This window comes from Solanum pennellii, chromosome 9 (genome assembly GCF_001406875.1).
Source record: "Solanum pennellii chromosome 9, SPENNV200".
NCBI lineage: Eukaryota > Viridiplantae > Streptophyta > Magnoliopsida > Solanales > Solanaceae > Solanum > Solanum pennellii.
The window spans coordinates 83,191,028-83,212,597 of NC_028645.1; the positions used below are offsets into that span (position 1 = coordinate 83,191,028).

General features: G+C 31.5%; 4 protein-coding genes across 4 annotated transcripts; all 4 read left to right on the top strand.

The window, feature by feature from the left end:
• Positions 1–2,625: 2,625 nt before the first annotated feature.
• LOC107031011 (adenosylhomocysteinase-like) lies at positions 2,626–5,244 on the top strand. The gene is made up of 2 exons (XM_015232206.2): positions 2,626–3,454; positions 4,237–5,244. The coding sequence occupies exons 1-2, from the start codon at positions 2,744–2,746 to the stop codon at positions 4,981–4,983; spliced, it is 1,458 nt and encodes a 485-aa protein (XP_015087692.1). The 5' UTR covers positions 2,626–2,743; the 3' UTR covers positions 4,984–5,244.
• A 3,319-nt stretch (positions 5,245–8,563) lies between these two features.
• Positions 8,564–10,919, top strand: LOC107031165 (adenosylhomocysteinase). The gene is made up of 2 exons (XM_015232417.2): positions 8,564–9,402; positions 9,962–10,919. The coding sequence occupies exons 1-2, from the start codon at positions 8,692–8,694 to the stop codon at positions 10,706–10,708; spliced, it is 1,458 nt and encodes a 485-aa protein (XP_015087903.1). The 5' UTR covers positions 8,564–8,691; the 3' UTR covers positions 10,709–10,919.
• A 1,077-nt stretch (positions 10,920–11,996) lies between these two features.
• LOC107030775 (apyrase-like) lies at positions 11,997–16,290 on the top strand. The gene is made up of 9 exons (XM_015232029.2): positions 11,997–12,908; positions 13,111–13,239; positions 13,642–13,698; positions 13,805–13,897; positions 14,434–14,636; positions 14,757–14,848; positions 15,058–15,272; positions 15,409–15,598; positions 16,030–16,290. The coding sequence occupies exons 1-9, from the start codon at positions 12,672–12,674 to the stop codon at positions 16,167–16,169; spliced, it is 1,356 nt and encodes a 451-aa protein (XP_015087515.1). The 5' UTR covers positions 11,997–12,671; the 3' UTR covers positions 16,170–16,290.
• Positions 16,291–18,215: 1,925 nt separating this feature from the next.
• Positions 18,216–21,324, top strand: LOC107030488 (TMV resistance protein N-like). The gene is made up of 4 exons (XM_027912011.1): positions 18,216–18,700; positions 19,058–20,153; positions 20,482–20,757; positions 20,852–21,324. The coding sequence occupies exons 1-4, from the start codon at positions 18,216–18,218 to the stop codon at positions 21,014–21,016; spliced, it is 2,022 nt and encodes a 673-aa protein (XP_027767812.1). The 3' UTR covers positions 21,017–21,324.
• Positions 21,325–21,570: the final 246 nt, after the last annotated feature.

The following is a 21,570-nucleotide window of genomic DNA, read 5'->3' on the forward strand; positions in this document are numbered from 1 at the left end:
TTTCTCTCGCTTTATGCAATAGAAGTGTATAAATTGTGTTTCTTTTTTTTATAAAGCGAGAGAAAAACATATATCTTCTTTCTATACACTTATAATTATACAACGATTCAATTGTATGCAAAACAAATTTTATACAAATATTACAGCGAAATAGGTAGCAAATTATAAAATTGCGCATTATACAATTGCAATGAAATATGATAGCGAATTATACAATTGAAGCGAAATAGGCCAGCGAATTATGCAATTTAGGCCAGCGAATCATACAATTGTATATGTATAGCGAGACCAGCGAATTATATAATTTAGGCCAGTGAATTATATAATAATATATGTGTATAGCGAATTATATAGTTATATGTTTGTTATGAAGCGCGATTATGCAAACTTTATTATAGCATGCAAATATAAAAAAATTTATTTGCTATATGTGAAAGTTGCCAAAAAAAAATAATTAATAGTATGAAACAAAAAGAATATGAGATATTAATATAATTCCTATTTTCTAATTTGTATGGCGGTGTGAGAGTGAGAGCACCGACGAGATGACCGTTACATTGAGATTTACAAAGTGTGGGTCCAATAATACCTGTCGGCCAACATCTATTATTTATTAATTTTTACGTTTTAAAAAGAATGACATAATTTAATTTAGAAAAGAGTTTAAAAAGATAGAAAAATTTTTATTTTTATAATTTTAAATTAAAGTTACGTTAAATATATTAAATATTATTTAATATTATAATCTTAAATATGTCACATGAAAAATTAAAGTTAAGTGCTGACGAAAAAAAAGAATCGTTCTTTTTGAATCATACTAAAAAGAAAATTAGGAAATTTTTTTAAAACGAAAGAAGTAACCTTTTTAATAATTTTCTATATTCACATAAGAGTCTAATAAATTTATATTCGTATCGTTTTTAAGTTTTATTCAAGAAAAAATACATTGTATTAGAAAGAAAATTTTAATACGCTTGAATTTAAAATTTCTTATTAAAGACGGAACAACTTAATCATGGCATTTAAAAATTTCTTATTAAAGACGAATTTTTTTTATTTTTATAATTTTAAATTAAAGTTACGTTAAATATATTAAATATTATTTAATATTATAATCTTAAATATGTCACATGAAAAATTGAAGTTAAGTGCTGACGAAAAAAAAAAAGAATCGTTCTTTTTGAATCATACTAAAAAGAAAATTAGGATATTTTTTTAAAACGAAAGAAGTAACTTTTTTAATAATTTTCTATATTTACATAAGAGTCTAATAAATTTATATTCGTATTGTTTTTAAGTTTTATTGAAGAAAAAATACATTGTATCAGAAAGAAAAATTTAATACGCTTAAATTTAAAATTTCTTATTAAAGACGGAACAACTTAATCACGGCATTTGGCCAAACCTAATTAATTTTTTTCTTCCTATTTTTTGGTAAATTGAATAATACTCTCCATAATAATAAAAACTAGCGTTTCTAGACTTCATTATAATTCCAAAATTTCTTTATTTTAGTTAGTTAGAGACACAAGCTGTTGCATCAAAAGAAAAACAAAACTCTTCAATTTACATCTTACAAGGACTGCTTTCTTTTTACTGCTTCAAAGAGAAATTTTTTTATATTTTTAATTTCAGTTTTCACGATAATATGTATAAGGTTATAAAATTAAATTATAATATTATATATTTAATATAATTTTAATTTTAATCATTTTATTTAAGCGAAGAAAATAATTATTATTTAAATAAGTTGACAAAACTAATATAGGTATGACAAAATAATGAAATAATGCCAGTTTAGTGTCTGTGCTCGACTATAGATTGATTTTACTATCTTTAGTCGTATCTTTGAGATGCATTCACAAGAGAAGTCAAGTGGGTTTTGACAAGTGGCGGATCTAAAAATTTTAATAAGAAAATTTAATATATGAAGAATTAAATATATGAAATAATTGAATGAGTTTAACATTTATAGTATATTTTTATATGATTAGAATAATTTAGGTATATATAATAGATATTGAATTTTCTTCGCCTATTTCATATATCTATTTTTTCATATTTTGAATTCCTTATCAAAATTTTTAACTTCGCCTCTACATAAAATATAATTTTAATCATGTATACATAGTAAAAAAATTAGTCGAAGCGGATACGGATGAATCTCCTAACAGAGAGCTGGCTCCGCCCCTGATTTTGATGATCCTAAAATAAGGTAAAAGTACAGAAATATCATATATTTAGGTTGTATTTTATCAAAAATTTTTCATTTATAAAAATTTAAATTTGTGTTGTCCTTAAATATATTCTTTGATTATCCGATATATTAAAAATAATATATTACTTAATGAGAGCTCCGAATAGTTTACTGGACAAATTAAATTAACGTGTGATAATACTTTTCAGCATCAAAAGTTTTCTTCATCACGAGAGAGAATGAATATATATTCGAAAGAGAACAAGGATCTAACCTAAAATAGAACATGTAAAAAAATATTTAATAAAAATTACTAATAAACTTTATCAGATCTACCAAAACCAATAAATTCCCTTATAAAAATTAGAGATCTGAAACAAATCTTGACCGTCCATTTCCACAATCAAACCTATTTATACCACTCATTTCCGCCCTAAATTTCTTGCCACACTTCTTCTTCTTCCCTGAAAAACCCCAAAGGAAGAAGAGAAAAGCCTCTCAGATCTCATCTTAAACCTTTTCTTTTCTCTTATACTCGCCTTACCCATGGCTCTACTCGTTGAGAAGACCACCTCTGGCCGCGAGTACAAGGTGAAGGACATGTCTCAGGCTGACTTCGGCAGGCTCGAAATTGAGCTTGCTGAAGTTGAAATGCCTGGTCTCATGGCTTCCCGTGCTGAATTTGGCCCTTCACAGCCCTTCAAAGGTGCAAAGATCACTGGATCTCTGCATATGACTATCCAAACTGCTGTACTTATTGAAACCCTAACTGCTTTGGGTGCTGAAGTTAGATGGTGTTCTTGCAACATCTTCTCAACTCAGGACCATGCTGCAGCAGCCATTGCACGTGACAGTGCTGCTGTTTTTGCCTGGAAAGGTGAGACTTTGCAGGAGTACTGGTGGTGTACTGAGAGGGCACTTGACTGGGGTCCAGGTGGTGGTCCTGATCTGATTGTTGATGATGGAGGTGATGCTACTCTGTTGATTCATGAGGGAGTTAAGGCTGAAGAGGAGTTTGCTAAGAATGGAACAGTCCCAGATCCCACTTCTACTGACAATGTTGAGTTTCAACTTGTGCTTACTATTATTAAGGAGAGCTTAAAGACTGATCCTTTAAGGTACACTAAGATGAAGGAGAGACTTGTTGGTGTTTCTGAGGAAACTACCACTGGTGTTAAGAGGCTTTACCAAATGCAGGCTAATGGATCTTTGCTTTTCCCTGCTATCAATGTTAATGACTCTGTTACCAAGAGCAAGGTATATTATATGTGCTTTCTAACTTATTGTTTTGATTCTTATGCTTCAGATCTATGTGAATTGGTTGTGTGTAGTGTTCGTGTGCTAGTTATACATATAGATCTGTTATGAAATGATTGATAATTGCTTGGATCTGATACAGAGGAACTATACTGTTAACTTAATGTTGATTGATTTGTACTTATTGTATAAGTGCAATGTATATTTGAGTTGAATCTTATAAATGAATCATGAATCTTCAACTGTTTTGGTAATGTTTGAGGAATAAATGCTATTGCCTTTTGAAAAGCTAAAAGTTTTCATCTTTTCTAATTGGAGTGCGTGGTTATATAGTCACTGATTAGAAAATTTTGTAAGGTGTTTATGTGAAGATGCATATTTCACTAGATCCGTATTGTTAAGCACAGAAAAGATGGTTTCTAAAATGTCTGATCTTGTTACATGAAGAAAATGATACTTATTTAACCTCATAAGTTCATGACTTTATTGTATTGATTGTTTGCTTAAAGTGGAAGAATGGTTAAGTGTATAGTTTTTCACTTGATTAGTTGAAGAATGACAACTTGATTAGGTTAGATAGGTTTACTTATAGCTCCATTTGGAAAAGCTATTGTATCTTTTAGCTTGGTAGCAATACTAGTTTTTGAGGTATCAAGTATGATGTGGTCTTTAGTTGTAGTAGATGCATAAAGTAGTAGATCTTGATTATTATATTTATACCAGGGTCATGTTTGTTATTAAGCTCATTGATTGACAATTGTATTGATCCCTTTGGTTTCCAGTTTGACAACTTGTATGGATGCCGCCACTCACTTCCCGATGGTCTCATGAGGGCTACTGATGTTATGATTGCTGGAAAGGTTGCTCTTGTTGCTGGTTATGGAGATGTCGGCAAGGGATGTGCTGCTGCCATGAAACAAGCTGGTGCCCGTGTGATTGTGACTGAGATTGACCCAATCTGTGCTCTCCAGGCTACCATGGAAGGCCTCCAGGTTCTTCCTCTTGAGGATGTTGTTTCTGAGGTTGATATCTTTGTGACCACCACTGGTAACAAGGACATCATTATGGTTGACCACATGAGGAAGATGAAGAACAATGCTATTGTCTGCAACATTGGTCACTTTGACAACGAAATCGACATGCATGGTCTTGAGACCTTCCCTGGTGTGAAGAGGATCACAATCAAGCCACAAACCGACAGATGGGTCTTCCCAGACACCAACAGTGGCATCATTGTGTTGGCCGAGGGTCGTCTCATGAACTTGGGATGTGCCACTGGACACCCTAGTTTTGTGATGTCTTGCTCTTTCACTAACCAAGTCATTGCTCAACTCGAGTTGTGGAATGAGAGGAGCAGTGGCAAATACGAGAAGAAGGTGTACGTCTTGCCAAAGCACCTTGACGAGAAGGTTGCTGCCCTTCATCTTGGAAAGCTCGGAGCCAAGCTTACCAAACTCACCAAGGATCAAGCTGACTACATTAGTGTACCAGTTGAGGGTCCTTACAAGCCTGCTCACTACAGGTACTGAGGGGAAGAGACGCTCACAGTGGAACAACGATACGGCGGCATGATTGTTTTGTTTTTAATACTTTTATTTTGTTTAGGTAGTGTGTTTTTATTTTTGTTGGGGGATGTTTTGGGGGGAAGTTGACCTAAATGTGTTTGAATAATATTTGATTATGGTTGGGGTGGTGTCATATGATATTGTACCAAGTTAGATTCATTTGCTTTCTTGTTTCTATAAAATTTGCTTCAAGGAAACAAAGCATCATGTTTTTCATTTTCAGTACATCTTTGCTTTATTTACTTGATGTTATTGCAATTCTTTTACCTCTCCTCTCTTATTTGGCTTCTGTTTATGCATCCATATGAGAGAGTTCACTTCTAAGAGGGAACATATGGTTGACTCCTAGTGAAGATTTGCGTAGTCTTTGAATTTTGTATTTGTGACTTTCGAAAAGCATAATAGTGATAAAAGGAGTAAATTACTATACTTTTTAAATTAAACTTTTAGGGTTGGGAACCATCTTGAGGATTATCACACCTCTGCCCTCAAAATAAATTACTCTTCGTTTCACAAAGAAGTTTAAGAATATAAAGGATTTTTTAAATTTTGTGATTCTAAATTAGACTTTGATCAAATACAAAATTGTACTTTGATCTACTGACCTTAAACACGTCACAAGAGGCCATTTTTTCGAAATAAACTAAAAAAAATGTTATTCTTTTTTAAACGGAAGGAGTATCAAAGAAAAATATGTCCTTTTGTTTTACAAAGAAATTTAAGAATATAAAGGAATTTTTGAATTTTGTGATTATAAATTAGAGTTTGATCAAATACAAAATTGTACTTTGATCTACTTAAACACGTCACAAGAGGCTATTCTTTTCGAAATAAACTAAAAAAAAAAAAACTCTTTTTAAATGGAGGGAGTATCAAAAAAAAAAGATGAAAGATTCTTAATTTTTTTTCTAATTGTACAAATAATTAACTATGTTGAGCATAAATCTCTCTTTACATCATTTAAAATGATGACACACTTTATTTTTTTATTTTTTTTGAGAATTTGAAATTTCGGATCATAAATTTGAGCCCCATTTAGCCAAATCAATCATTTGTATGTACACTTCTTGTAACTATTTTGTGCAATCTAAAAGGACCTCAAATTTGAGATATTTTGGGTGAAAAAGTTGAATGCTTGTTGGAAAAGAAATAGCTTTTTTAAGGGAGACCAAAACAAAATTTGCTTGTAAAAAAATTAAAGTAATTATAAACTTACTTGCCTAAAATCAAATGATCTTTCACCAACCACCACCACCAAATTTTCTTTGTTTTTTTCAACTTCATTTCACCTAATGCTATCCAAATAGATAAGATAGTCTAATTAACCATGGTTTAGTAAAAGAAATATCATGCATCTATTAATCATGGTTTTGAGTTCTAGTTCTAATATATATGTAAAAACTTGATAGAAAAGAAAACCCTTTCGTTTTGAATGAATATTATGTAAATGGAAAATCGAATTAATTGAACTCTGAACATCAATAAATATATAGTGAAATTCCATAAGTGAGGTTTGAGATAATAGAGTATATGCAAAATTTATTACTATCATATGGAGGTAGATACACTATTTTCGAAAGACCGTCGGCTCTCATACAACTATTTAAATATAACGAGAAAAATATAACACGCCACAAGAAATTTTTATCAAGTGTATAAAAAAGGAGCAACAACAATAATAAAAGATGCATCAATTGAAACGTAATAAATAATAAATATACTAGGATAGATTATTAAAAAAACGATGATGTAGTAAAGTTTGGAACCAACTTTATCCTTTGTAAGAAAAAAATTATAGTACTCCTTCCGTTTCACAAAGAATAACCTAGTTTGATTTGACATGAAGTTTAAGAAAATAAAAAAGACTTTTAACTTTGTGGTCTTAAATTGTAGTTACGTTAAATGTATAAAATTGCTCTTTAATTTTATGGCCTTAAACATAGCACGTGAAAAGTTATTATCAAAAAAGGAAAAAAAATTATTCTTTTTGAAATATACCAGAAAGAAATGGAGATTATTTTTTTTTAAAAACGAGAGAGCAATACATTGGGTCATTTTAGTTTGTACTTTGTCAGGAAAAAAAATTGTACTCATTATAGTCGGTCACTTTAATTAAAGACAACATGGTCCTTTTGCCGCACCGCAATTTGGAAATTAAGATGTGCACTTATAGTAGCTAAATCAATATTATTGGGTTCATGTGGGAGACGTTAAAATAATCGTATTGTTGAATATTTTATCGTTTTTACTTTTAATTCGATAGTGTTTTTATAGTATGGTAAAAAGTATTGCTCAATAAATTACACGTTTTCTGAATAATAGCCCGACACAAGTAAACATGCAAAGGTTTCTACATGTAAAAGGAAAGTTCTTGTGAGCATAGTTAATATTCATTTATTTCTAAAACGTATAAGGTGGAAAGCTTAACGTATAATTTTAAAAGAATCGATCCTTTCCAACTAGATAAGAAATTTTTGAGACTCATTTTAGCTGTGCTCAAACATTATTCATTATTTTCTCGAGGATAATTTTTCTTAATTATACTTATACTGATTGTCACGAATAGTAACATTTTTTTTTTCAAGGTAATGTTTGATTTCCTGAAATATGTTACATTTGAGAGAAAAAAGAGATTAATCATTGCATTCATCCATAAAATACTATGTTATAGTTTGGTTCATGAACTATCATTAGTATCTTGATCACAAATATATCTTTCCATTAATGTACAAATTTTACGCAAAAAATACAATAAAAACCTTCAAAGCTTTGTGGATCAATTGCTAAATGAAGACAAATTTAAACAAATCGTATTTAGAATAAATAGGTTAAAAATACTTGAACTATTATACTTTCACGAGTTACATGTATCTAATTGCCGTATGTTCCTTTTATATCACCAAATAATAATTTCGTCTATATTAAAAACCCCACCATCACATAACTACATGTGTGTCTGTTACACACCCAATTTACCTAAAAACAATGCCAACTAACGAGGGGGTTTTATTATAGAGAGAATTATTATTCCAAGGGTTAATATATTGAGATCTCTTTTACTCTTAATTAAATAAAATTTGAAATTTAAAAATGAAAAATGCAAGGGACTATTAATTACAAGAAAATATGCTACTACATCATCTTTTCTCATTCTCGTTTGAAATTTATATTGAAATCTAACTAATTCAGATTCACGCCGCATAAAATCTCGTTCATAAAAAAATGCATGAGATTTGATTAAACGAAATGATTAATCTTGAAAAATATTTTAATTTTCAATAACTTTTTCAATCCCATCATCGCTACCAACCAACCAACTCCTAACAATAAATTTAAAAACATCATTTTAACGAAAAATTAAACTAAGCTCTTCCAATTTTGAAAAGAAAATACATTCATCCAATCAAAAGTGTAGATATTTTTTATTTATCAAATTTGTAGGTCTACCAAACCTCAATTTAATCCAATCAAATATTCAGATCTGAAACAAATCTTGACCGTCCATTTCCATCAGAGAAGCCTATTTATACCAATCTCTTCCTTCCCTTATTTCTTGCAACACTCTTCTTCTTCCTTAAAACCCAAAGGAAGAAAAGAAAATCGCCTCTTTCTCTCAATTTCATCTCAAAATCTCCCATTTTCTCTCAGTTTTCTCTTATACTCGCCTTACCCATGGCTCTACTCGTTGAGAAGACCACCTCGGGCCGCGAGTACAAGGTGAAGGACATGTCCCAGGCTGACTTCGGCAGGCTCGAAATCGAGCTTGCCGAAGTTGAAATGCCTGGTCTCATGGCTTCCCGTGCTGAATTTGGCCCTTCACAGCCCTTTAAAGGTGCAAAGATCACTGGATCTCTGCATATGACTATCCAAACTGCTGTACTTATTGAAACCCTAACTGCTTTGGGTGCTGAAGTTAGATGGTGTTCTTGCAACATCTTCTCAACTCAGGACCATGCTGCAGCAGCCATTGCACGTGACAGTGCTGCTGTTTTTGCCTGGAAAGGTGAGACTTTGCAGGAGTACTGGTGGTGTACTGAGAGGGCACTTGATTGGGGTCCAGGTGGTGGTCCTGATCTGATTGTTGATGATGGAGGTGATGCTACTCTGTTGATTCATGAGGGTGTTAAGGCTGAAGAGGAGTTTGCTAAGAATGGAACAATCCCAGATCCTACTTCTACTGATAATGTTGAGTTTCAACTTGTGCTTACTATTATTAAGGAGAGTTTAAAGACTGATCCTTTAAAATACACTAAGATGAAGGAGAGACTTGTTGGTGTTTCTGAGGAAACTACCACTGGTGTTAAGAGGCTTTACCAAATGCAGGCTAATGGAACTTTGCTTTTCCCTGCTATCAATGTTAATGACTCTGTTACCAAGAGCAAGGTATGTGTGTTTTGCTTACTCTGTTTTTGTTTCTTGTGTTTCAGATCTCTGCAAATTTGTTTTGTGAATTACTGTTTGAAATACAGATCTTATATGAATAGTTGATATATTTTCTTGGATCTTATACAGAGGAATTATACTTGAACTTAATAATGGGTTGATCTGTATTAGTATTAAAGATGATATCAGTGATCAGTTGAAATTTATCCAAGTGAACCTTATTCCGATAGATTATTTGTCGTAGTGGACTTTAGTAGCTTAAAGTTCACCAATTGGAAGATTGTCACTTGAATTATAATAGGAACATATTTCATTTGATCTTTCTCGTTAATCTGATAATAGATGGTTACTTAAATGTCTGATCTTTGGTACAATTTTCCACTTACTAATATGCTGATGAATTGCAGCTGTGATTAGGTTAGATATGTATACTTGTATGTCCTGTAATTGGCTAATGGAAGTCTGATTCAATTAAGATGCTTGTTGTTGTAGATCTTGTTTAGATAAGATAATGTTAGCTTATGGACTGATAGTTGTATTGATTCTTTTGGTGTTTTAGTTTGACAACTTGTACGGATGCCGCCACTCACTTCCCGATGGTCTCATGAGGGCTACTGATGTTATGATTGCTGGAAAGGTTGCCCTCGTTGCTGGTTATGGAGATGTCGGCAAGGGATGTGCTGCTGCCATGAAACAAGCTGGTGCACGTGTTATTGTGACTGAGATTGATCCAATCTGTGCTCTCCAGGCTACCATGGAAGGTCTCCAGGTTCTTCCTCTTGAGGATGTTGTTTCTGAGGTTGATATCTTTGTGACCACAACCGGTAACAAGGACATCATCATGGTTGACCACATGAGGAAGATGAAGAACAATGCCATTGTCTGCAACATTGGTCACTTTGACAACGAAATCGACATGCATGGTCTTGAGACCTTCCCTGGTGTGAAGAGGATCACAATCAAGCCTCAAACCGACAGATGGGTTTTCCCAGACACCAACAGTGGCATCATTGTCTTGGCCGAGGGTCGTCTCATGAACTTGGGATGTGCCACAGGACACCCCAGTTTTGTGATGTCTTGCTCTTTCACTAACCAAGTCATCGCCCAACTCGAGTTGTGGAATGAGAAGAGCAGTGGTAAATACGAGAAGAAGGTATACGTTTTGCCAAAGCACCTTGACGAGAAAGTTGCTGCCCTTCATCTTGGAAAGCTCGGAGCCAAACTTACCAAACTTACCAAGGATCAAGCCGACTACATTAGCGTACCAGTTGAGGGTCCTTACAAGCCTGCTCACTACAGGTACTGAGGGAAGACAATTTGACAGTGGAACAATATTGTCGCGGCATGATTATTTTGCTTTCAATATTTTGAGTTTGTTTAGGATGATAGTGTGTTTTGATTATTGTTGGGGATATATTTGTGCATGTTTTGCTGAAAAAAATGGTCTCATTTGAAAAAGACCAAAATGTTTTAAATAATATTTGTGTTATGGTTGATGGTGTGCTAAGTTACCTTCATTTGCCTTTGTGTTATGATTTTGTTTCTTGAATTCAATGCGAACTAGTGACACCCTAGCTTAAAGAAGGGTCCCATGTCAACGTACGAGTAATGTTGGGTATATAAGTAAGCTAACCTTATAATAACGCACTTTAAACTCACGCAGGCCTAAGGCAAAGAGCGAATAATATTACTAGCGGATTAACTTCAAAGTCTCTATTTTGGTGGAAAGGAAATCCCTTGGCCACAAACCACCACCAAATTTTCTCTGTTGTCGTTTTAAGCCTAACTTTCACCTGCCAAAATCCAAAGAGATAAGAAAGTAACCGTTCAACTGTTTAATATACTAACATCAAGTTTGAATTTATAGTTCGTTTGATAGAGTGCATAAAAATAATATTGAATATATTGAGATTAGTTTGATTTGGTGCATTAGGAGCAATTTTATACAAAAGATGAACATAGTACATAAATCTGCTTTTTAATTTAATTTTTGTTTATATCAGTGCGTCCAATTTTGAATGTGGACAAGTATATATATATTTGGATAGCATCAATAATTTGAAGAGACAAATGTGTCCCTCCTTTAAGTTCATCCTTTGCTTCACATATGAATATGTTCACATTATAATTCGAGATAACTTTCATTAAACGGTCAAAAATCTAAAATAAGTCAATTAAATTGAAAAGTGAACATATAAAGATTAATCATAACAGATACTTTTAAGTAAAATTTTTCCCAATCTTGATTCCGTTACATGATTCGCATGCTTCGTATAATAATAATAATAATAATAATGTAAAAGAAGCACTAATTATGAAATTATTCCACGTTAATCAGGTATTAACAACTTTTAAGTAAAAAATTTTCCAATGTTGATTCCCATGTGTTTCATATTAAAAAGCAAAGATTAGCATTTGGGCCAGTAGAATTAGGACACGTTTCACGTTATACTTTCCTTAATTAGACAAATTTGTTGGATTCCACAAACAGAGATTATTATTAAATATATAAAACCAATCATGTTTGCCTTTGACATTTCACAATTCTAAAACTTCAACAATCTTAAATCCTTAATTCAGGTAATACTATGAATTTTATCATTTATATACATATTTTTATTACATTTTGTTTCTATTTATTATCTTCATGTATTCATTTCCCTCGGATTTTATAAGCTTAACAATCCTCACTTTATGAATTGACTTAATTTTATGATTGAGTTAGATCCGATCACACTACTAAAAATTTAAGCTAATTTATCATGAATCAAGACAAAATTTATATTGTAAAATATGTAATTTTTTATTCATTTTTTCACTGGATCAATTCACTAGGAAAGCACATGCCGTGAAACAGGTTCTTACTGAAATACTAAAAAGTATCTTAATTTGTCCTTGTGAAAACACTAGTATTATTTTTCTTCTCTCAAAATATTTATAGAAATAGCCACCGAACATTTTTCAGGGGAATTCAAAGAAAAAGTAATAATTTTTTTAGATGTGGATGTTTTATTTTTTCTCGTCATGGTTGGTATCTATCTCTATTTTTTATTTGCCCAAGGTTGGACTTTCCTGTTATATTGTTCACGCTTCATATATAATATATCCTACTTCGGGGCGTATTTGTTTTAATTAGAATAATATTCCATAATTTTCGAATAAACTAATATGTTCTTATATGATCTTGAACAATCCTCGTTTCTGGATATTAATTTTTCCTTTGTTATTGTAAAGCTGCAGAATTTCACTAGACAAGTTAATTAGTTCAGATGAAGAAAAATAGTTCACTTATTCTTATGACCTGTTTGATTGTTCTGCTAATTTGTGTGAAATCAAGTAATGGACATTCTCATATAGGGAGAAATTTACTGAGCAACCAAACAGATAGTTATTATGCAGTAATATTTGATGCTGGAAGTAGTGGAAGTAGAGTTCATGTTTTTCGTTTTAGTCAAAATTTGGATTTACTTCCTATTGGTGAATATGGTCTTGAAGTTTTTGATAAGGTACGTTATTTCGATCTCAAATATTAGTCATTTTGATAAATTAATTTAACGTATTTCAAAATATTCCAATGTTTTAGAAAAATAGCGTAGGATTAAATACACAACGAAAAATGGATTAGTTTAGTTTTTTTTGTTTCTCATTCAATGTTCGATATTTCTATTTCTGGACTTGATTAATTTGGATTTGTATCGAAAAATGCAGGTTAAACCAGGGTTGAGTTCATATGAAAATGATCCAAAAGCAGCTGCTAAATCATTAGAGCCTCTTCTATTAAAAGCTGAAAGTGTTGTTCCTATAAACTTGCACCCTGATACACCTGTGGAACTTGGGGTTAGTATTGTAATTTTTACACTATCAGTATAACGTAATCGATTGTTATACGCGATTGTATTTGTTACATTTGAATCAAGGATTTCTCGGAAAGTCTTTCTACACTTCCGAGGTAGTAGTAACATATGCATATATTCTATCCTCCCTAAATCTCACTCGTAGGATTTCACTGAATATGTTATTATTATAAGCGATATTAACTCTCAAAATACTTACGTTAATTTTGTTAAAGAACAAAAATGTATTCACAATGATAAATACAGGGAAAAATAAGAACGAATAAGTAATTAAAATAGAAATAATTAACTTAAAAGATAAAAATATTTACTAAATGGCCTTAATAATACTAATTATTTTATTCTTATCTTATCAAAATTGTTATCTTAATGGTTAATAATACAGGCAACTGCAGGCTTAAGAATGTTAAAAGGCAATGCTGCAGAAAGAATTATGCAATCGGTACAATTTAATTACTTTTTTTGGCTATAATTGTAATTATAAATGCCACTAAATTAATTATTTGGTAATTATTTGTGTTATTATGTTAATTAATATTTTTTCAAAGGTGAGAAATATGCTGAAGAATGAAAGCATATTTGAATACAAGGATGAATGGGTTTCTATCCTTAGTGGAACTCAAGAAGGTTCTTATCTTTGGGTAAGTATTTCCTCAGTTGAGCTCGGGATATGAAATTGTCTTTAGTTCAAAGCGTTTTTCACTTTCAAAGTAAAAAAAATTGTATGAAAATTTAGATTAGTTAAACTATAAAGCAAGACTAAACACCGTGTGAAAAACACAAAAAAAAGTTCTTTTTCGCCTTTTGATCACTTTATCGATAAAAATAACAATAATTCACTTTCTTATTTTGTTGTGTTGAACTGTGAGATCATATTATCTTAAAACTCTTACTCACTTAATCACATTTTTAACATGTTTATTTCCGTGCGAGCCTGTTTTTCTTTCAAAGACCAACCACATATATATCAATTTTTTTCTTTTGGTGACGGATGACAGTGAGATTCGATTTCAATACCTGTACGACTCTATCTATTCTAATACCATATTGAATTTTAAGACCGTTCATCCAAAAACTTAAACTTTTATTTTAAAGAAAACACACTTTTATTTACTTTTGATCATATATAATTCTTAACATGTTTGCTTGTTTTTTTCAATAATTATTTTTTTTGTAGGTTGGCTTGAATTATTTATTAAAAACTTTGGGTAAAAGCTACCAAAATACAGTAGCTACTATAGATCTTGGAGGTGGATCAGTACAAATGGCTTTTGCTTTATCAAAGGAAAATTCAGAAAAAGCCCCCAAAAATTTAGATGGAGAGAATTATGTGTTGCATAAATCCCTCATGGGAGCTAATTATTACCTTTATGTTCATAGGTAAAATTACTTTTAATTGTCGTAGAATTCTATCTTTTGACTTCTTCGTACATTTACATTTTTATATATTAAAATTATGACTCCGTTGCTATACGTAAAATTATAAATTTTTTTATGCAGTTATTTGAACTATGGTTTACTAGCATCAAGAGCTGAAATTCTTAAAGTTTCAAGAAACTCTACTAGTCCATGCATTTTGAAGGGCACTGATGGTACATAACTATTTAAATATAGCACCGTTTAAATAGTCATAAAGTTTTAAGATTTATTGTTTAAAACAAATCATAAATACAATAACATATTGAGTGAAATCTTACAGGTGTACGCAAACCTTAATTTCTGAGGAAAAATATAGATATTTATATAAATTCAAATTATCTCATTACAAATTTAACCATAATATATACTATTTTATTTGAAGGTTACTATACATATGGGGGAGTAGCATACAAAGCTTCACCTTTACCAAATGGTTCAAGTTTAAGAAAATGCAAGGCAATTGTGTGGAAGACACTTAAGTTAAATGCACCATGTAAATATCATACTTGTACCTTTAATGGTGTGTGGAATGGTGGAGGTCTTGATGCTATCAAGAATATATATATTTCATCATTTTTCTTTGATATGGCTTCTGAGGTAATACATATATAATTATTCAGTAATTCTTAATTCCCATAGTTGAAGAACGTAACATAGATATCAGCAGAGGCCAAGATAAAGAACACGTTACATTATTGAGCACATTATTATAACATGAATTATTATATTACAGGTTAATATTGTTGATCCAAAAGCATCATCTGGCAAAGCTAAGCCAATACAATACCTAAATGCAGCCAAGATTGCTTGCAAGCTAAAAGCTGAAGAAGTAAAATATGTGTTTCCTAATGTGGATAGTAAAGATCTCCCATATCTTTGCATGGATATGATTTACCAATTCTCTTTACTTGTGGATGGATTTGGTAAGTATTGGTATAACGATCTCGTTTGTTTAAATATTTTTTGGCTAGTATAAAGAACATATAACATAATATATAAAGTTAAAAATCGATTCTATAATAAATTGATAGTTATATGTAATGAAATAATATTACAAAGGATAACAGTTACATGAAGCTGTAACAATAAAGTCGCTCAATATTACTACATGATCATTATAAGTAATAAGTTTATCTTGATATATGGGTAGACTTTGTTGTTATAGCAGGTAAAGTTTATCGACTTTATTATTATACTCTCTATATATCATTTTATGTGATCAAATACGTATAATGTATTAAATATCTTTTGATTCTTGCATTGAAATATGTCACATGGAATGTATACAAACTAAAAAGGATAAGTTTGTATAAAAAGTCAAATAAATAAAGTTTTAGTTAATTTTTTTTTTCAGGTTTGAATCCTCATAGAGAGATTACATTGGTGCATGATATTAATTACAAAAATAATCGTGTGGAAGCAGCATGGCCATTGGGTTGTGCAATTGACGTAGTCTCATCATCATCTTTGAGGACTCACATTTCATCTTCTTAATTAAATATTATTTCTAATTAATTAGATTGCCTTAAAAAGTACTAATATTATTCATTTGTGAGTTAATGCTTTGTAATGCCTTGCGTTTCTCTTGTTTAATTAATTTACACCTTATTGGATGACCGGGACATATCCTTTTATAATATATCAAATCGAATTATATTGTATTACTTTAATAAATGTAATATTTGATATATGTGTAGACTAAATAAATAAATAAAATTATTAAAACTTAATAAAATTGAACGGTTAAGTTATGACTTCTTATCAATTCGTTTTGACTCATCTCATTATATTTTAGTCCAAACAAACTTAGATTGGGTTGTGTGGTGATCCATTTTGATCCATTCAAATTTAACTCAACTCGTCAAATTGCTATTTAGTGGCAATTTGAGAGTGGTATTATAACAAAAATAACCTTAGCGGCATTAAATATTGACATTAATAAAGATTGCTTAAGTCTTTTCCGACATTAGTTAAGTGTCATTAGAACCAATGTCGCTAAAGGCTTTAGGGACATATACAAAGAGTGTCAATTGCCGCTAAAAATACATACTCCCTCTGTCCCTTTTACTTGTCCACTTTTGAATTGGCACACCTATAAAGAAAATAATTAATGACATAGTGAATTTACCATTTTACCCCTATTAATTATGATATAATAGGTAAAAAAAATTGTTCATTCTTGATTTATCAAAATGAACAAGTAATTAGGGACAATTATAAAAGGAAAAGTGGACAAGTAATTAGGGTCGGAGATAATATTTAGCAGTAACTAAGAATTAATTACCGTTAATAATCATTTTTGCTATAATGCGATAATTAATTAAGGTATAGTGGAACATCATGACATATTTGTTGTATTTTATTTTTATTTTTTTTAAAGAAAGAGGAAAAGTCAGAAATTGCAATACTATATATATTTTTCAATAAATAAAGTAAAAATTAGGCAAATCACATAATATAATATAACAAAGAAATTACTTTACCTTCTATCACTATCCTTTCATTAATACAAGATGCAACTTGTATTAACCTTTTGTGGGGAATTCAATTAGTGTTCACTTTGTGTGTAATCGTAATATTGTTATTTTAATGTGCATCGTTATAATGGATAAATTAAAATAAACGGAGCGAAAGTATCTTGCAAAAGAGTTAATAGGACAAAATGATAAATTTATTATATTATAATTATTGTTTTCTCAACAGACATTTCAAATTAAAATTTAATCAAGTTCCAATGAGGTACGAACAACAAGTGAAAAATCAAATGAAATAAAAAGAAGGAAAAATGCATGGAAAAATGCACAAGTACCCCCTAGATACACCTTAACTAAACTAAGGTCTTATTACCCGTGATTTATTTTATTTTTTTGTAATTTTATACACCTTTTCTCTTACGTGGCACACTTTGTGACTCCACATAATTGAGGCGCGTAGGAGATATTTAGATGCCACGTAAGCCAAAAAAATGCATAAAATTACAAAAAAAAAATTCAAGGGTAATAGGACCTTAGAATAGTTGAGGTGGATCTATGAGATTTTTTATCATAGTCTAGAGAAATACTTGTGCATTTTATTAATTTTTAATTTTTAACAAATTCAACATGAATATAACAACAATTTTAAAAAATTCGAGTAATTTAGATTAAAATAACATATTAAAAAGGGAATCAAAGTGAAAGAGAAGAAAGATGAGGCAATACCAAAATATGATAATCTTAACAAAAACATCATGATGAGGCAATACCAAAATATGATAATCTTAATGAAAACATCATGACATATTTCTTGTATTATTTTAATAATAAAAAATAAAAGAAGAGGAAAAGTCAGAAGTCGTAAAATTTTAAAGTCCAAGTGCAATAATACTATATTTGTTCTGCAATAAATTATTCACTTTGAGTGTAACCGTAATATTGTTATTTTATTTACTATTAACGAATATATATCGTTATATTTGAACCGAGACTGAGTAAACAAATTAAATTTCTTTACTTGCATAAGTTAAATCTAATATTATATTGAGCTTTATTGGTTTCATCCATGAATACTCAACGAGAATCATCTTCCCACTTGTCTTATGATGTGTTTTTGAGTTTCAGAGGTGAAGATACTCGTAAAAACTTCACAAGTCATCTTTATTTTCGATTATGTCAAGTTGGAGTTAATACTTACATAGATGATGAAGAATTGAGAAAGGGAGACGTCATTTCAAACAAACTTGACAAAGCAATTGAACAATCTAGAATTTCCATTGTTGTTTTCTCAAAAAATTATGCTTCGTCTAGTTGGTGTCTTGATGAACTTGTCAAAATACTCGAATGCAGAGCGAGGTTAAATCAGGTCGTTTTGCCTATTTTCTATGACGTTGATCCTTCTCAAGTGCGAAAGCAAACTGGATGCTTTGGCGAAGCTTTGGCAAAACAAAAGCAACGATTATTTGGAGCTGAAATAATGGAAAAGTGGAAAGCAGCACTCACTGAAGCTGCAAATTTATCTGGATGGGATTTGCGAAATATTGCTGATGGGTAAAACTTTTTAAATTCAACTATAGAATATTTTTGAATTTAAGAATTTGCCTAAGCTTATAAGTTTTGAAACATTGCAAAATTTCTTAAAACTCAGTGCCCAATCAAACTAACAGAGTACATAGTAATAATCGATGATCTGATAAAATAACAGCAATCAACCTGTTAAATGTAGTTAGAATCTACTAATAGCATAAAAATATCAATATGTATAAATAAATTCTGTTCTCTAACCTGGAGTCCCTGTTATCTGTTGGCTATTGATTTTGTTTTGTTCATTAGATGTTATCAAATATCAAAGTATTGTGTTGCTTTTTTTTTTTGCTTTTAACTTTTGTTGTTGCTATAAAATTGTAGGCATGAATCAAAATTTATTGAAAGTATTATAAAACAAGTTCTTCAAGAGGTCAACCAGACACCTCTAGATGTTGCTCATTACCCAATTGGATTAGATTCTTCTATCCAACATATAGAGTTGTTACTGCAAAGTGGATGTGAGCATGAAGTTCGTATGGTTGGTATATGTGGCGTTGGTGGTATTGGAAAAACGACTCTGGCAAAAGCTATCTACAACCGAATATTTCAGCAGTTTGATGGTAGTTGCTTTCTTTCGGACGTTAGATCAAAAACTGAAGAATTTGGTCTAGTCAAACTTCAAGAGAAACTACTTAATCAAATCCTCAAAAGTAAGGAATTTGACGTTGATAGTGTTGCTGAAGGTGTTAATCTCATCAAAGCAAGACTTGGGTCTCAGAAGGTTCTAATTGTTCTTGATGACGTAGATCATAGAAGCCAATTAGAATCCTTAACAAGAGAAAGAAGTTGGTTTGGCTCTGGTAGTGCAATAATTATTACAACCCGAGACGAGCATTTGCTGTATGGGCTTGGAACAAGTGAGATATACCAGGCCAAACTTTTAAATGACAATGAAGCTCAACAACTTTTTTCGCGTCATGCTTTCAACAGTTTTTCTCCACCACAAGAATACGATGAGCTGGCACAAGACGTAATACAGTATTCAGGTGGGTTACCATTAGCTCTTGTGACATTAGGGTCACATTTCCAAGGGAGATCCATAGAGGAATGGGGACACGAGTTCAAAAAACTAAGAGCAATTCCTCATTGTGATATTCAAAAGATTCTCAAAATAAGCTTTGATGGACTTGATGACAATACTCAGAGTGTTTTCCTTGATATAACATGCGCCTTCCATGGATGTTATGAGGATGAAGTGACCAAAACATTAAATGCGTGTGGTTTTTATACTGAAAGTGCAATTTCGACCTTAGTCCAAAGGAACTTGCTCCAAAGGGATTGCCGTTATTTGGTGATGCATGATCCAGTGCGGGATATGGGAAGAGAAATCGTTCGCTTGGAATCACCTCGAGACTCGGGAAAACGGAGTAGATTGTTCAACCCTCAAGAAGTCCGTGATGTTCTACAAGGAAATAAAGTCAGTAAATTCATATCATCTTTGTTTGATATACATTTAAGTTATCACCACAAAAACTCATTTCGTTTGTGCTCAATACTTCTCTGGCTAGTAAATTATCTCTAGTTGTTTGGTAACCACTCTGTACTTGAAATGAGTCAAAGACAAAGTTATCAACTAAAATTCAGCTATTTAACACTTATATAAATTGAATCGTTGAAAGATAATAATATGTAAATTTAATTGGTAGATAATTTTTGTTCTCTTTAATTGGTATAAAACATTTCTCTCTCTTAGTTTCTTATACTTAACATGGTCTTATGGTACTTCTCCTTTTATTTAACTACAGGGTTCTGAAAATGTAGAAGTACTGGTGGTAGAACGACGGGCATTAAAGGGTGTGAAACTGAGCATCAAAGCATTTCAGAAAATGATAAATCTTAGGGTGCTTAAAATCGACGACTTATATATTAGTGGAAATTTTGAGCTATTATCCAAGGAGATCAGATGGTTGTCTTGGAAAGGATGTCCATTAAAATACATACCATCAAATTTTCCTGCTGAAAAACTTGTAGTTCTGAATATGGAAGGGAGCGATGTCCAAGACTTTGGTTTGAATTTGCAGGTTCATACTCATTTTGGCAATTTCATATGTTCTGTTATATCGCAATTATGTGAAGGAAAATGGTCATTGAAATTATATTTTGTTTACTTTTTAGTGTTGTAGAAGTTTGAAGGAGCTGAATCTCTCTGATTGCAAGCGCCTCAGAAGTACTCCAAACTTCAGGGGTTCAAAAAGTCTCAAGATTTTGTCGTTTGAGAATTGCTCAAGTCTAAAGGAGATCCATCCATCAATAGGAAATTTGGAAAGTGTTAAAGAATGACAAAAATCCCACATCGGTGGTTAATGAGATGAGTGGACTCCTTATAAGGCTTGGGCAATCCTCCTCCCTTTGAGCTAGCTTTTGGGGTGTGAGTTAGGCCTAAGACCTAATTTCACAGAAAGACTAATTGATCTTCAATTGAGTGGTTGTAAAAGGATTAGAAAGACTAATTGATCTTCAATCGAGTGGTTGTAAAAGGATTACGGATCTTCCGAGCAGCATATGCCAGTTAAAATCCCTTGAATACTTGTGCATTAATGGCTGCTTATCTTTACAAACACTACCAGTTAACATTGGAGATATGCAAAACCTAGTAATTTTTCATGCATGGTGTACAGGTATAAAACAATTGCCAGTATCTGTTGAAATGCTAAGAAATCTTGAACATTTGCAAATGGGAAGTCGAAATTTAGAGGCCAAAAGGAGTTTTTCTCGAAGAAGAAGAGTCCGCCGCATAGAATCCTTGCCAATTTTTATTTTTCATTTAAGCCTTCCATATTTTGGTTTCTCCGAGCATGATATTCCTAGAGATATTGGAAGATTATCCAACTTAC